At 46.4% G+C, this 15,503-nt stretch overlaps 1 protein-coding gene and 1 long non-coding RNA gene across 3 annotated transcripts in view; one reads left to right on the top strand and one right to left on the bottom strand.

Annotated features, from left to right (window-relative positions):
• The window catches only part of LOC111841022 (3',5'-cyclic-AMP phosphodiesterase 4B-like), an 87,479-nt gene that overhangs the window by 65,658 nt on the left and 6,318 nt on the right, over positions 1 to 15,503 (bottom strand). For both annotated transcript variants that reach the window (XM_023806444.2, XM_023806446.2), the window contains exon 2: positions 5,995 to 6,113. In XM_023806444.2, the coding sequence (XP_023662212.1) occupies positions 5,995 to 6,036 (42 nt within the window). In that variant the 5' untranslated portion in view covers positions 6,037 to 6,113. The remainder of the gene's footprint in view (positions 1 to 5,994; positions 6,114 to 15,503) is intronic.
• LOC111841023 (uncharacterized) lies at positions 1,153 to 10,283 on the top strand. The gene is made up of 3 exons (XR_002837580.2): positions 1,153 to 1,274; positions 1,425 to 1,574; positions 10,114 to 10,283. It is a non-coding gene; the product is annotated as an uncharacterized lncRNA (long non-coding RNA).

Below are 15,503 nucleotides of genomic sequence, written 5' to 3'. Positions count from 1 at the left end.
TTCAAAACATACTGTGATTCACGAAGTCCTTTGTAATGTTTTGCCTTTGTAGAACATAAGATGAACCACAGCCAAGAAACATCACTGTGTAATTACTTAAGAGCGGGGAGCTTAAAATGCTATTACTCATTTATTATGTCCTACACGATCTTGGGGAGTTATTAAGGACATGGTGTCCTGCACTGTCCACTTGACTGATTCCACTTTCTATGCATGCTGTGCAGCACCCTGGAACACAGACATGGTGGAACCTCTCCAGTGCTGACTGCAAGCACCACGAAGGCTTTCTGTGGCAAACTGGACCTCACTGCACCGCGTTTCCTTTTATTAGACACATTACCTCGATATTTTGATTGGCACAGAAAGGCCTTTATGTATTTCTCCAAACATGTTGCCCCCACCCCAGGTCAAATATGTCAGAAAGAGTCCCACCCCTAGCACTGGTAAGAGTCTGGTGTTTATTTTTAATTGCACATTACCATCTGCTGATGTATTCATTTCTCCTCTCAGTATTTATTTCATTAATATTCTATAATATTGTTTTTCAGGATTCTATTTTAATTTGTTTGCACTTTGTTACGTCTTCGCAACTTGACGGTTTTGCACTGAATGTATGTTTGTCTGGGGCCTTTTGACCCTTGCTGCTGTATGTAGAAGATTTTCATCTAATCTGATTTGCATCATTTTTTAATGTGTGTGGCAGAACTTCATAAGCTGGTATCTTTAGCTGGTGACGAGGAAGACGAGATGTCAGCATTGCGTGTGGGAGCGTCCCGAGCCGTCAGCCACCAGTGGGTTTATCCCTGAGGGAACCCAGAAAGTAACCAAGGGGAAGTGGGTTAACCAGTGAGACAAAACCAGATTGGAAACCAATGAAATCAAACTAATGAAATAATCCCCCCCCCATATGTATTACATCATCCCCATTTCGTGGTGCACTTTTGCTTCCCACTTTGGAGATATGAATGTTATATTCATAGAAGTGAAAAAAACAGACCAAGAACTCATACATAAGGAAGAAGCTCCCATTGGCTATCATTCCCCTCCACCTGACCTTCACTAGCCAATGGAAAACAGGAAGCTGGATTTACTCATTACATCACAAAGATGAAAGCATCAAGGGACAGTCAAGGCCCACTTTTCCTGGGCGGCATCAAAGTGGTTTCTTTCCGGTCTCCAGCACTGATGGTATATGTAAGGGTCATCCTAACTCAGCCACTTATTCATTTAGCGTAACATCAACATGGAGCCCAACCCAAAGCACAGGGTTTAAGGTAAGATAGACTGACAACGTATATTCAGTTACAGCTAAAGACGTTTCACGTTCATGTTGTCATTCCTAGGACACAATTCCCTTCAAAAGCTCTCGCGGGACTAGCAACCATATGCACTGTCAAATCTCTCTCACCCCTGGGGGGGGACAGGAACCCTTTGGCAAGGTGTGCGGGCTCTCTGTCATCCAATGAGCCTCCCTCATTTCAGAAGCTGGATGCATGAAAGAAAGACACGGCATGCGACAGAAGACATGAAGAGCACGGGAGTGACAGAGGTATCAAGCAAGCGTCAGCGGAACGGTGAGCTCTCCATCTCAAATTCCCCGTCACTCCATATGGAAACAGACATGGTAGATTTTAAAAAATAAAAAACTCTTCTGGACAGATTATCCAATTTTTTTTTTTGTTGTTGCTTAGTTTTTACTGCGACAGATCAAACGATCTTGCATGCAGAGGCGACATCAGCGGATGCTCGCCAGGGCGTGGCAGCATGCGCCAGGCTTAGCAAGGAGGAGATCACACTGACGGTCCAGCATGCAGAGCCTGGGGGGGCGGGGGGGGCGGGGGGGGCGGGGGGGTTGCGGTAACGGCAGACAGCTCTCGGCTGGTCTCCTGCTGACCCCATACGGCCACACCGCGGGAGGCTGGACCAAAGAGGCGGATTAGCCATTCTTACACCACTTGGAGAATGCTGCCGACTGCCTGGAACCGGCATGACCCATTCGGGTTCCAAACAGCCCCAAACCCCGTGATATGGCTCTCAGGGAATCCAGAGCTGCACCCGTCACTTACTGATGCATTGCAGTACCAGCACAGCCCTGGAGGGGGCGCAAAATATGCGATAAATTAAGCGGTTATCACACTGATATCAACATGTACTTTACGGTTTGACTGGTTTTTATTTAAACCACTGGAAAAAGGTCAGTGAATGACAATTATCTCGAGTAGCCTAAAGGTACAACAGGAAAACACTGCTAGGACTTTTGGTTACAGACACAGTTATTAGACTGTGGAACAGGAAGTGCAAAACATACTTCCTCTAAATTGTGGTTCTCTGCCGCAGCACATACTTCCTGGGCTTCGAAAACATGACTGAGATACCGGCTCTAGTCTCGGCCTCATCCACCAGCCGGCCGTCTGTACCATAAGGAAACCGCTCCACTGTATCTCACTGCCAATCCAGTGAAGCTCTCTTGGAAAATGAGATCCGTCTGATCTGCCGGCCTGAGCAGCAGAACGAGCAGAGCAGGCTGTCAACGCGAGTACATCCATCACTGCTACCGTACGAGCTGCAGTCACATTTTAAGAAAGTTCCCGTCACGTTCGAATACGAGGGCACACAAGCAACCCCCACCCCGCAACCCCCACCCTGCCCCAGCACACGTGCCACATCCTCGATGGCAACAAGTAACGTCTCCCCAGCTGACGCTATGAAAACCAAAAACGAGGGGATTCCTGAAGAATCTGGAAGCTTCTGCTGCCTGAAACCTCAAACGTGAGAAGGTCCAAGGGGGGTAGGAACTAGGGGGACCTGTACCCCCCAATATTTAATTTGACTTCATTCATCCCCCTAAGAAATAGACACACACACACAGACAAACCAGGGTACAGATGAGTACTTCTCCTGCAAAGTTATCACGCAACGGTATGAATGAATGAGGAGCACAGATTGCCATGGCAACCGCATCAAGGCCGCATGGCTGCGCATTTTAAGAGCCAAGCAGCCCAAATGGTTAAGCTGAAAAAACAAACGCTGTCGTTTCCCAGCGATTTACAGGGCTATTTTATGGGGTGGAATTCCACATTTCGACTCCCTGGGATTTAAAGGGAGGCTTCTGGCTCTGACACCTTTGCTTGGCTCCCTTGGCCCCCGCAGAGAGCGGAGTTGTGCGATTGGCCCCCGCTGAGAGCGGAGTTGTGCAATTGGCCCCCGCTGAGAGCGGAGTTGTGCGATTGGCCCCCGCAGAGAGGCGGGATTTCACTTAATCTGGCCCCGCCACGTGTCAGCCGACCCGTCAACTCGAGGCATCGCCCCCCCAGCCAGGCGGACGTGATCCAAACAAGGTGGGGCACCCCCACATATGCGAACACGGCCTGCGCTCCCCGGCGTACCCTGAAGATGCGGAGGGGATCGCTTATGCCGGATTATGATACGTCGTTAGTTTTGTTAGCATCCTATCTTCTTGAAGGATGGAGCCACAGTAGAGACAATCTCACCCGCTGAGCACCGGATTTTAAAACCACACCCACACCCTCCCTGAGTGGGGGGGGGGGGGGGGTACTGTACACTGGGGTCTTTTTTTACACTGACAATCCATAGCTGAGGAAATTCTCCAAGTCGGCCATCATTAACCGAACCAGTGGGGTTCTCACTTCTCCAGTGATTCAGGCAGCTCAAAAGGTCAATGATGGCAAGGGAAGTGACACGTTATTAAATTGGCTTTAGCTGTGTGTGGAGGTTTTAAATTCAAATTGTTAAAGTTAAAATTGGAAGGGGGGAAAAAAGGGGATAAAAACACAATTAAAGGACTTAACAGGAGGAAATGAGCATAATTGTTATTTTGGAATCACAAAATAACAAAAAGGCCCCAAAAGTGCAGCACAGGGTACGAACTAATCATCTAATAGTTAACAGCCTGGTCAGTTTTAACGCTGATAATCAATAAAGAGAAAATAATAATTTTATATTATTGTTATTGAAATGGATGCTGATGTGCGATTGTGAGTTTTTCCCCCTTTAAACTTCCCCCTTTTTATGGTTTATGCTGTAGCGCTCTCTAGGGACTAAAATTCACTGAGAAGCTTTACAGCGGGGGGGTTTCAGACTGAGGTACATGTGCCCTAGGGGTCCATACACCCAGCATAGGGGGTCTGCAGAGATGTGTCACGTGGTTCTTGGTTGTTAACGTGATCGCACATTAGTGACAGGGGGCCTTGATCTCTGGTCTATATTTATTTGGGAGTCGCTGGTGTGAAACGTCGAAAGGACCACATGTACAGCATTTGTGATGTAGAAAAAAACAACTTAAAAATTAATTCCGCTAAGGATCACCTCTGCAGGTCTCCCATTATTGCCATGAGAATTTTTATAAAAAAAAAAAAAAAAAGATCTGCTTTGGCATGGTTGACCATCAAAGGCAGGAATTGAGTGGGAAGTGGTGAGAAATGCAGAGTTTTAGAAGCTGGGGTGGTAAGTACTTGTGGTACTTGGTAAGTAATTGTGGTACTTGGTAAGTAATTGTGGTACTTGGGAAGCAGTAAGAAGTGCCGGAAGTGGATTGTGAGTAAAAAATGGTGAGAAATGCAGGGTGTTGGAAGTGAGAAGTGAGCAGGAAGTGGTGAGGAATGCAGGGTGTTAGAAGTGAGCAGGAAGTGGTGAGGAATGCAGGGTGTTAGAAGTGAGCAGGAAGTGGTGAGGAATGCAGGGTGTTGGAAGTGAGAAGTGAGCAGGAAGTGGTGAGGAATGCAGGGTGTTGGAAGTGAGAAGTGAGCAGGAAGTGGTGAGGAATGCAGGGTGTTAGAAGTGAGAAGTGAGCAGGAAGTGGTGAGGAATGCAGGGTGTTGGAAGTGAGAAGTGAGCAGGAAGTGGTGAGGAATGCAGGGTGTTAGAAGTGAGAAGTGAGCAGGAAGTGGTGAGGAATGCAGGGTGTTAGATGTGAGCAGGAAGTGGTGAGGAATGCAGGGTGTTAGATGTGAGCAGGAAGTGGTGAGGAATGCAGGGTGTTGGAAGTGAGAAGTGAGCAGGAAGTGGTGAGGAATGCAGGGCTTTGGAAAGCATTCTTGAGAAGGAAGTGGTGCAAAAGGCAGAACACATAAGGAAGCCACAAAGCATAAAGTTCCTGCAGTCTAGATCATCAAGGGGCCTCGAATAACGTACAATAAAGTCTCAAACCCTGAGAGAACACAGAGATGGGCCGACCTTTCCCTCCACATTCCCCACTGGCAGAAGCCAGCCGCTTCGCCTTCATCAGATGCCCATGGCTCACTTTGGCACTGACGCCTTTTCATCCCGGCATGTTGATGGACGCCTCCTGTCTCCAGTCACCGGCAGGCCCCACCTCTGTCATTTCAAGCCGGCAGCGTGCGATGAATCTCTAGGTTTGCGCCTTCATTTTCTCTCCCCGCCAACGCAGCGAGTGCGTCGAAGCAGCCAATCGTCCGGGCAGGTTTTCTCAGATGTTTATTTTGCTTTGTGGACACCCCTGCATTTAATGAGGCTACTTCCCGCTATTTCAAAAAATGTACTGGATCTGTGGCAACAGAGCGCTTTGGTATTGGTCACAACAGGGAACGGCTACTTCACAGAGTCTGAAACGCTGTTAAAAGATGAATCATTTTGGAAACAAAGCAATTTTTTTGATGATTGCAACTGTGAACTTATTTCAACTGTGCTGTAGGATTTGAACATCCAAGTTCAGTGGTTTTCAAATTTCTTACATTACATCGCATACCAGCTTGGAAAATATTAGGCTCTCCATTTACCAGTGGCAAAGTTGACGACTGGGGATGGGGGCTTGGTAAAAGTTGCCGGCTGTGGGGGTGTCACCACCATTACGGCCAATCCTTAACACACACAAATACCTTCAAATACCACTAGAGAGGGCCACTCCTTTCACTAGTGTTGGATAGTTTGAGATCCATTGGTCTAGTTTAACATAGGGGCGTAGGAAGCGAGAGGGTGGGGGAGACATGCACCCCCCCCCCCCCATAAGTTACTCACATCGTCGGGCGACACGGTCAGCACGCTCCTGCTCTTCCTCATCCCCGCCGTCGGGCAGACGCTCTTCCTCTGGGCTTTCCGCAGCGACCGACCCCACCGTCAAAGCCGGAGACCAACTCCTGCACGGAGAGACAACCGACAGCATTCGTACTCGTCCATCTTTAACAATGCATGGGCCCTGAATTATTGATCCAGGGAGAAGGAACTGCATCTGTTCTTAAGTCCTTAATGCAAGTGGGCAGTGTGCACTGGAGTTCAAGGATGACCCCCTTCCCCTTTAAAATTTGATATAGATCTTGGCATTGCTGGGAAAACCGTGGATCCAGGGCCAAAAGCGGGGGGGCAACCTAACTGCCAGCAGGGAGTGAAACTGGCTGAAAAACAACGAACCCACAGATCATTAAAAAAAATAATAAAAAGTACAAAATTCAGGAAGAAAAACAGGAAAATGCTAAACAATCACAGACAGGGTCAGCATGGTGCCATTTTCAACCCCAGGAGGCAGCTGGCAAGAGACCTTTCTTCAGCAAAACACCCTGTATGATTTATGTCGGACATTAAATATGTTATATTGGATACAAGCCTCTATTAAACGGTACAAAGCATATAATACATTTATTATTTTAATAAATACCATACACAAAGCTCAATGTGGCCCAAAATTAAGAATGAAGGGCATGCAAATGTTCAGTTCTTATAAATTAACATACAAGATTATATTTTATATATATAAAAACAAACTACCCAGGTAGCCCCACTCATCCTTCATTGGGCGATTAGGGCCAGCTGAACTTCTATGATTGGCACAGGACTGGTCATTAATTACCACGGCAACTGATTGTAGCCACTGCTCCGTCTCCCATTGGCTGCCGCTGTATAGCATGCGCATGCTTCGCGTGTCGTTTCCTACTCAGACATCCCTATATGCACACCTCATCCCTATATGCACACCTCATCCCTATATGATCCTATATGCACACCTCAAAGCCGTGTAGCTAACAGCTGGGGTTCACACCATTTGAACAGCAGTTGCTGTGTATCTGCACATGAGTTACAAAAGCCTGCTCAGCAAGAAAACCTGGCGGCACTTAATCACTGTCTGCGTGCACGCAATCCTGAATGTAACTCCGGAAGGAACTCTGGGTAAAAATAATCTTCAGAATGAGACCAGTGCAGCCAAACGTCGCCTCTTCCTGGCACAAAGGCTCACAAACTTCCCATCTGGAGATTCATTTTCCTTATAAGGAAAATCAAACTTTTACCTAAGAGGCAGCATGTAAACATAACAATACGTGCAGTTTCCGAATGTCAAAATAAGAGTAAACACCATCAACAATTTTGCTTGACCGTTTTAACTGGGTTGTGCTAAATCTGTTGCATATATACATAAGGTCATCCGGTTTTTCCTTCTCCAAACAAAAAGAATATTAGACCGCTGGTATAAATCTTCTCTGTGAATAACAGGCTAGGATTATACAAATTTAATAGCATGGATGAATTAAACCACACAAATCCAAACTCCAAAGACATCATCCTGCAGGACGTCTGCTGTGACCCAGATAAATGACAGTAGGGGCTCCAGAAGAATGGGAGCGGTCAGGCTTACTCTGTACGGTCAGATATTCTTTGAGTTAACCAAGTGGGAACCTACAGAGTAGCCAATGGGTAGTGGGTCACACCAGCCAGTGACGACGGTTAATTATAACCATGCGACTCGAAGCATCATTACTGTCACGGTGACTCTGCAGTAATACTGCCCTTCAGATGTGCCACTAAAAGCAATATCATCAAATTCCTGACAAATTTTTTTTCCTGTTAACAGTGAATACATTTAAAGGTTTAATAAAAAAATAAAATTAATAGCCTACATTAAAATAAATGCAATACGACTTGAATATAATTTTATTAAACATGAAAGCGATCTTCCACAACGGAAAAGCAAATTGATGGGGGACGGGGCATTAATGAAGGAATCGATTCACGATTCTGAAGGAATTTCCTAATTGAGGGAACAATCAATTCATGAAAGGGAATCATGGTTTTCATCTCCGGGTCTTCAGAACACGGTGATCTTAAAACTCCATTTTCAGCGAAGCTTCATCTCTTTTAGAGCCTGACAGTTCAAACCCCCATATTTCATACTAACTCATATTATTTAACTTCAACAATCTAATCACAGTTACATAATAACAAGAAAATGTAGTGGAGGATGTTCCTTATTATGGTTTTATAATACAGTACTTAGCATCCCAGTATACCATTAATTTTTATAACTATGGTAACACTGAACAGGAGTTAATATATTTATTCTCTGTGAAGTGTTTGTAAGGGGTGACCATATTCAGGTCATCAACTGATTTGCAAAAACAACTCATGCAAAAGATAATTACTAAATGGGTATTTAAATTTACAAATTTACATATATGGTTATCATTTTGTTAATGGAAATTAGAACAGATAAGAGTAATACACTTTACAATATAAAAAAAATAAATAATCCATCCATCTTGCATAACCGCTGTACATGTGATACTGTTCAGGGTCACGCTGAGTCTTGAGAGGGGGCAATATCACTCAGCGAGGGCAATATCACTCAGCGAGGGCAATATCACTCAGCAAGGGCAATATCACTCAGCAAGGGCAATTTGCAAGCAACCATTCACTTGGCCTGCAGGAGGAGAACCACACAGATATCAGGGTAAAGTACACATTCCACACACAGAGCCAGGAGGCAGAAACTGACCCCTAAACTCATGGAGTTACCAATTTCACTACCATACTGTTTCTAGCAACCATCCATCTCTGTCCACGTACACATAGAGGGTTGTGAGGGGGGCTAGAGCTTATGGCAGGCAGCAGAGAGAACCCTGGTTGGGATTTCAGGTCATTGAATGGCATTTAAAAAAGTATGGGCCAAATAGATTTTTAAAAACACACATTGTAAAGCAAATATTTTACAAAATGTATTAAAATTGAGATGCTTCCAGCTATAGAGTTTAGTCAAGAAAACAAACATTTCTGGCAGTGCAAACGGATCAATTGCGGGAAATCCTCAAGGGAGATCCCAGCTTTTTCAGAAAGCGAAAAAGCACGGTTAAAAATCAACACACGCTCGTCCACGGTCGGAACAGGTCCAGGGATCCCACTCACTGACGGGAAAAATCCAGCGGATCGGGCACCGACCACAAGCACCTACGGTCTTCAGACAAAAAGAGCGACACCTGATGCTGAAAGACGCAGGTGCGGCGTGCAGTGGTGGGGAGGGGGGGGGCAGCACAATGGGGACGGAGGGCAATGAGAAACCAGGACACGGTCGTCGCCCGCTGCTGTGTGACAGCGGCGTGACAGTGCAGTGTGGGGCACTGCCGGCAAACACGCCGCTGTGTTGACCCTCTGGCTAATTTAACGGAGCGGCTCCTGCCAGTTAATAACCTCATACCTCCTCTACTTCAGCACAGGGAATACGGCCAGTCACGCCAAATATCCGTCACCCAGAGATGACGGGGCCATTTTTCAGATGAAAGGATTCTTTAATTGCCGTGTACGCAAGTACAGCTACATAGGAAATGCTTCTTTGGTCGTATCCCATCATGCTCTCCTTTGAGACTTATCTGGGGCCATTTTGGGGCTTCGGGGGCCTTGCTCAAGGGCCCCACTGACATACGACTATTCTGCCAAGGACGGAATTCGAACCAGTGACCTTCTGAACACAAGTACAGAGGTCTAACCCACTGAGCTACGCGCCGGCCCGCCCACGACGATCCCAGCGACCAGCTGCGACAGTGTAGCTACACTGGTCAAACAGGACAGGCGTACAGGACGGGCAAACAAGCACCATCAGAAGGCTGGCGGTGACCTCAGCTGACCCCTGATGTCAGTACCAGCGGGGGGGCAAACGGACACCTGGTCCCTGTTCTCCGGGGTTTCGTCACCATAGCAGCAGGACACGCCCAGACACAGGGCATTCATTCTCTTAGAACACAATCACTGCCATTGTAAGTCATGCTTTTCATCTCTCAGAGGGGCGTTTTACAGTGGGGGAGGGGGATCCATGTGGCACCGTCTCACGTTGCTTCTGAATACAAAAAGCCTCATACTTGTTTTATTTTTTTTTTGCAGTACAACTCATGGTCACGTGATTCTCAGCTGCAAAGAGTTATTTATCCAATCAATCTTCTGACCACTTATCCTGGGCAGCATCACGGAGGGGGGCGGAGCCTACCCCGGGCGGGACAGACCACGAGGGTGGGGGCAGTCTGGACGGAACGCCAATCCATCACAGGCCAGTCACACTCTGCAAACACACACACTACTCCGATGATGTTTCAGGGCTGTGCAATATATCGTGCGCATGCGCAATAAATGCATCGCATTTGTCAGCACCAGTTTCTCACTATTAACATGATGTTTGGCAACACAACTAACTCATCTGACACACTCTGTTGGTAGATAAGTTCTGTTTGGCTATAGTTTATTTGAAATAATTTCATCTCATCTTTTGTTTTATAAATATCACTGTTATTCATGGAAATTTCACATATCGAGATGCGACATTGTGCAGCCCTAAACTTAAAAGCAGCCAATTAGCCTAACACAGGGCTGTTCAACTCACAGTCCTCGAGGTCCGAGCACTGCTGGTTTTCCAGCCTTCCTTTACCTGTCAGCCAGGTGTGAAGCCTCTGTGGCCAATCAGAATCAGTCATTATTAAACTACATACCTGGGAGAACTGAAAACAAGGCCTGGATTTGGAATCGAGGTCCAGATCTGAAGAGCCCTGGCCTAACAGAACATCTGTGGGCTGTGGAAAGAAACTGGAGCACTCAGAGGGAACTCAGGCAACATGGGAATAACACGCCATCTCCACGCGTGTGGAACAAAGGCAGGATCTGAACCCACAACCCTGGAGGTGCAAGGAAAAAGGTCCTACTCACTGCACCAGTGAGGCCAGTATGCTGTTTTAGGGTTAAACATCTAATGAAGAACGTTAGGAACGTATCTGTACCTGTAAAACATATGGTGGCTGACTGTGTGTGTTCCAGCAAGCTCAGCACTGCAACAAGAACACAGAAATAAATCATCTTAAATAAAAACAACGGCTTGCAACCTGCATGCTGGTGGAGGGCCGTCATCTGGCATTCGGCGCAGTAAACGCCCCAGGATATTTTCTTATTAACAACACAGATTGTGTGAAATATTTATGGCTGCCTCAACGGACGATCCGGGATTGGGTTTAAGGCTGAGGCGGCCACACGCTGCTGCTAAAATTTCCACAATCAGGGCTGCGGTTGCAGACACTGTGTGGGGGGAGCAATTAGCAGCATGAGCAACTGCGACTGCGACTGCGCATACGCAGGGCAGCACTGACGGCCGCAGCCATGAAGGGCGACGGCCTTGAATTTTGTGCGAGTCATCGTTATTCACGCTGGTACAGTGGGCAAGGGTGAAACCAATTTCATAAAGAAATCGGGGGGGGGGGGGACTTTACATAATTAAAGACCTCCACACCTCACGAGTCACAGAGGGACACGCTTCCCGGCACCTGACGCCTCAAAGAAGGGCCACATCGCAGCCATTTGTCTGGCTCCAGAACCCTGACTGTTCTTGCACCGGGTCTCATTTTTCAGTTCCTTCTGTATTTAATATGGTCTAAAGCACCACATGATTTTTCTTAATGACTCTATGCTGCCATGTTCCCTTCTGGAAGGTAACAGACTGAAAGGAAATGAATGCCAGAGTTATATCTAGAGTGGCTACATCCATTCATCCATCATTACCAATCCAGTACAGCAGGGGTGTCAAACTCCAGTCCTGTGTAGCTTAGTTCCTTCCCTGTTCCACCACAAATGATCCCGCTCAAGAGCTGTGTGGTAATTAGCACAAGGGGGTGAATCAGGTGTGTTAAATGAGGGGAAACCCAAAAATGCATAGGGCTCCGGCCCCCCAGGACTGGAGTTTGACACCCCTGCAGCACAGGGTCACAGTGTTGAGTAGCTACACTTGTCACTAATTTAAGATGCTTACTTAAGTCGACCTACCAAAGTGACAGCGCACTCATGGTGCAAACAAACACTTAAAAGATACAAGTACCACAAAATACCTTTATATCACCTAATGTATAATCATCACTTCCCAAAACAATGAGTTTCCTACAACATGTTTAAACACAGACGGAGCTTCAACTTAAATTGTTTAATAAAACATCACTTTCGCACTAAAATATTATTTCCCCAATCAGCCTTAAGTATACGTTAACTTTCATTAGCAGCAACAGCCAGACATTCATTTCTGGAGTGAATGAGCCATTTCTACATGATGTTTGGGTATCTGTCCCATGATTTTGCATTTTGACTTATTTTGCTCCCCGTACTTCAGTCAACACTTCATTTACTGTTTAGATTTTGCTTGGGGTAAGGCGTGTGTAAAAAGCAATCCATGGAAAAAAAAAAAAATTTTAATGCCTTTTCATGGGGACATTAGGAGAAAACAAGAATATTACTTCCAGTTTTAAGCCATTTCGATGCATTACTCTGTTTCATTCACGGGTTATATCTTACAATGGCAAAGCTGGGAATAATTCTCCTGGGCAATATTATGCCTTCCTGTAAAAAATACCACTGCAAAGATCATATTATCTGTGCATGCAGGGTTTCAGCAGGGTTTCAGGAGTCGCTTGAGAAAAGGATACTCAGGAACTTCAATGCAGGTCCAGTCTAAAACGGATGTTATGCAGACTTTTATATGACAAGGAAAGCACACATTGGCACAAAACCTTTATCAAATACACATTGCTGGAAAAAAACTCCCTTTTCCACAAACTTAAAAGCTTCCTGACATACATACAATTAAAAACCCTTTGGGTAATTACACACATTGCTGGTATTTTAAGACCTATCACAGCTAATGCTTTTGGTCAGTGATGGCCTTATTAAGTAGATGGTTTCTAATCACCGCCCTACCATAGTTAGTTCTGACAGTTAACAAGTAATCAGAAGCTCACAGGAAATGAGGGAGACTGAGCAACTGAACTTTTCAAATTGTTTAAAAAAAAAAAAAAAAAACGTGCAAATTTAACCTAAAAATGTAAAAAAATCGACTAAAAATAAACTTAATTATTCTTCTACTTTGAAATATACACATATGCATATATCATGGTAACATCAATTTTGTATGTTATTTTAGCAGAACAATAATAATGCCCTCAACAATGACATCTATCAATGAACCTGTAGTCTGGGTTAATGATAAACTGTTTAGTTAAAAAGAAAGACCAGGACATCACCTTGTTGCAGGACCTACAGGAAAAGGACGAGAGCGGAACAGAACCAAAACGCTTTGTCCCACACTTCATTTGCTATTCTCACTCAAATCGAAGATTCCAAGTAATTATTCTGAAAATCTGCTGCAAAACAGAAGAGGAACCAAAGAGACTATTTCAGGAGAGCGGAGAAATTCTGGGCCGCCATCGTCTCATTTAATTCAGAATAAAAACAATTCAGTTGCTTAAGTTTAAGAGTGGGAAAAACATGAAGAAAGATAATAGCACATCCAGTACAATCAATAATGACATATCTGCTTTTCTCTACAGCAGGGTTCTGTCAACACTGGGCTAGAAAGCTGCTTGGTGCTAGAGATTATTAAACTTGAATAAAATCATGTAAAAGGAAGATTCCATCAGCACCGTAGGAGAACGTAGCTTCACAGCAGCTAATCCAGACGTGACATTTTCCGTCGGCATTCTGTCACGGTCAGGGCCCGGGCCTACGACCGGCTGATCGATGGCATTGAACTCCCGCCTACGGGACAGCAGGTCTCCAGGGGGGTGTGACGGAAGGAGAGAGAGGATACGAGGGTCAATGCGAAGCGTCAGTTTCGAATGAGATGGGGATAAAGCAGGAGCTGCAGGCCTTCATCAGCAGTCGAAGCACCTCGCCTGCAGTAACCTTCGCCGTGTCACCGTCACCGTGCCATCGTCCTTGGGCATGACAATGCTACTCTCCAAGGCTGCCGGACTGAAACTACGAGAGGCTACTCTGCACGCAGATCGACTAAGATTTTGGCTGCTGCGTAAAGCTCCTTTCAAAATATGGGCTTAATAGATCCCCAGAACTACAGCTAATCAAACTCGCTCTCTACCATCCATCCATTCATCCTATACCTACTAGCACTTGAGAACATATGAAGGATCCATCCTGGACGCTACAGGCACAAGGCAGGGAACAACCCAGGATGGGGCGCCAACCCATCACAGGGCACAAGGCAGGGAACAACCCAGGATGGGGCGCCAACCCATCACAGGGCACAAGGCAGGGAACAACCCAGGATGGGGCGCCAACCCATCACAGGGCACAAGGCAGGGAACAACCCAGGATGGGGCACCAACCCATCGCAGGGCACAAGGCAGGGAACAACCCAGGATGGGGCGCCAACCCATCACAGGGCACAAGGCAGGGAACAACCCAGGATGGGGCACCAACCCATCACAGGGCACACACACACACACACACTCACCATTCACACACACATTCACACCTGCAGACAATTTGGCACCTCAGCATCTAATTGGACTGTGGGGAAAAGCTGGAGAACCTGGAGGAAACCCCACAACGACACGGGGAGAAGATCCACACACACAGAGCCTCGGGTGGAGACTCAACCCTGGCCCCAGCAGTGTGGGGCAACAGTGCTAACCAATGCATCGTCTCAATCAGCATTACAGGAGTGTTTTTTTTTGGATGTTTTATTTGCCTCAAACCAAATAGGCAAATATAGCCCAAAAGCATCTAAGGCCAAACATGGTACGATGATGTAAGGCAGTGTTGCCCAATCCGGTCCTCAGGGACCTGCACATTGTCCTACCTAGCAGGGAGCAAAAACGTGGACTGTGGGGGGGGGTCCCTGAGGACCGGGTTGGAAGGTGACCTGGTCAGGCAAAGGACGCCCCCCCCCCCAGCTCTACCTGGTGTGAAGGGAGCCTGTCTAAGCTGCCCTTTGCAGAAATAAACACTCACCACTCTGAACTCTAATAGCCACATTTGTCTCTGCAAAACCCATATGAATTCAACTCTCCCGTCCCAGTAATTAAACGTGTACTAATTTGGCCGACCAGACTGTGCTGCAGGGGCCATCGAATGTTTTGAAAAACTCACTTCCGATTTCAGGCTTGTTAGCAAAATTGACTGAATTTGAACATGGTCATGAATACAGGATTATTGAACAATTTGTTCAAACTGACATGCAAACGCCGTACCCCGACGTCTAATGAACAGCAGGCGTTCCCGGAAATGCCACAGCACGCCTAATGAGAGCGTTGCCTCATTAGTTTGCAAATCGTTCCATTCCATCGCTTTCCGTTAATTTTTATGTTGCTGACGCCAACGACCGTCCCCTTTTCACTGATTCGTCATTAGCGCTTGCAGACGCTCCCTCGCCATCAAGCAGTCCTTCAGCACCCGGGTCCCACAGACCAGGGACATAGGGACGCCCGACCATTAGCGCTCCAGAGTGAAAA

The sequence above is a fragment of the Paramormyrops kingsleyae genome, chromosome 21, assembly GCF_048594095.1.
Source record: "Paramormyrops kingsleyae isolate MSU_618 chromosome 21, PKINGS_0.4, whole genome shotgun sequence".
NCBI classification, from domain to species: Eukaryota; Metazoa; Chordata; class Actinopteri; order Osteoglossiformes; family Mormyridae; genus Paramormyrops; species Paramormyrops kingsleyae.
Note: the sequence above shows the minus strand (reverse complement) of the source record. Positions and strands in the feature narration are given on the sequence as shown.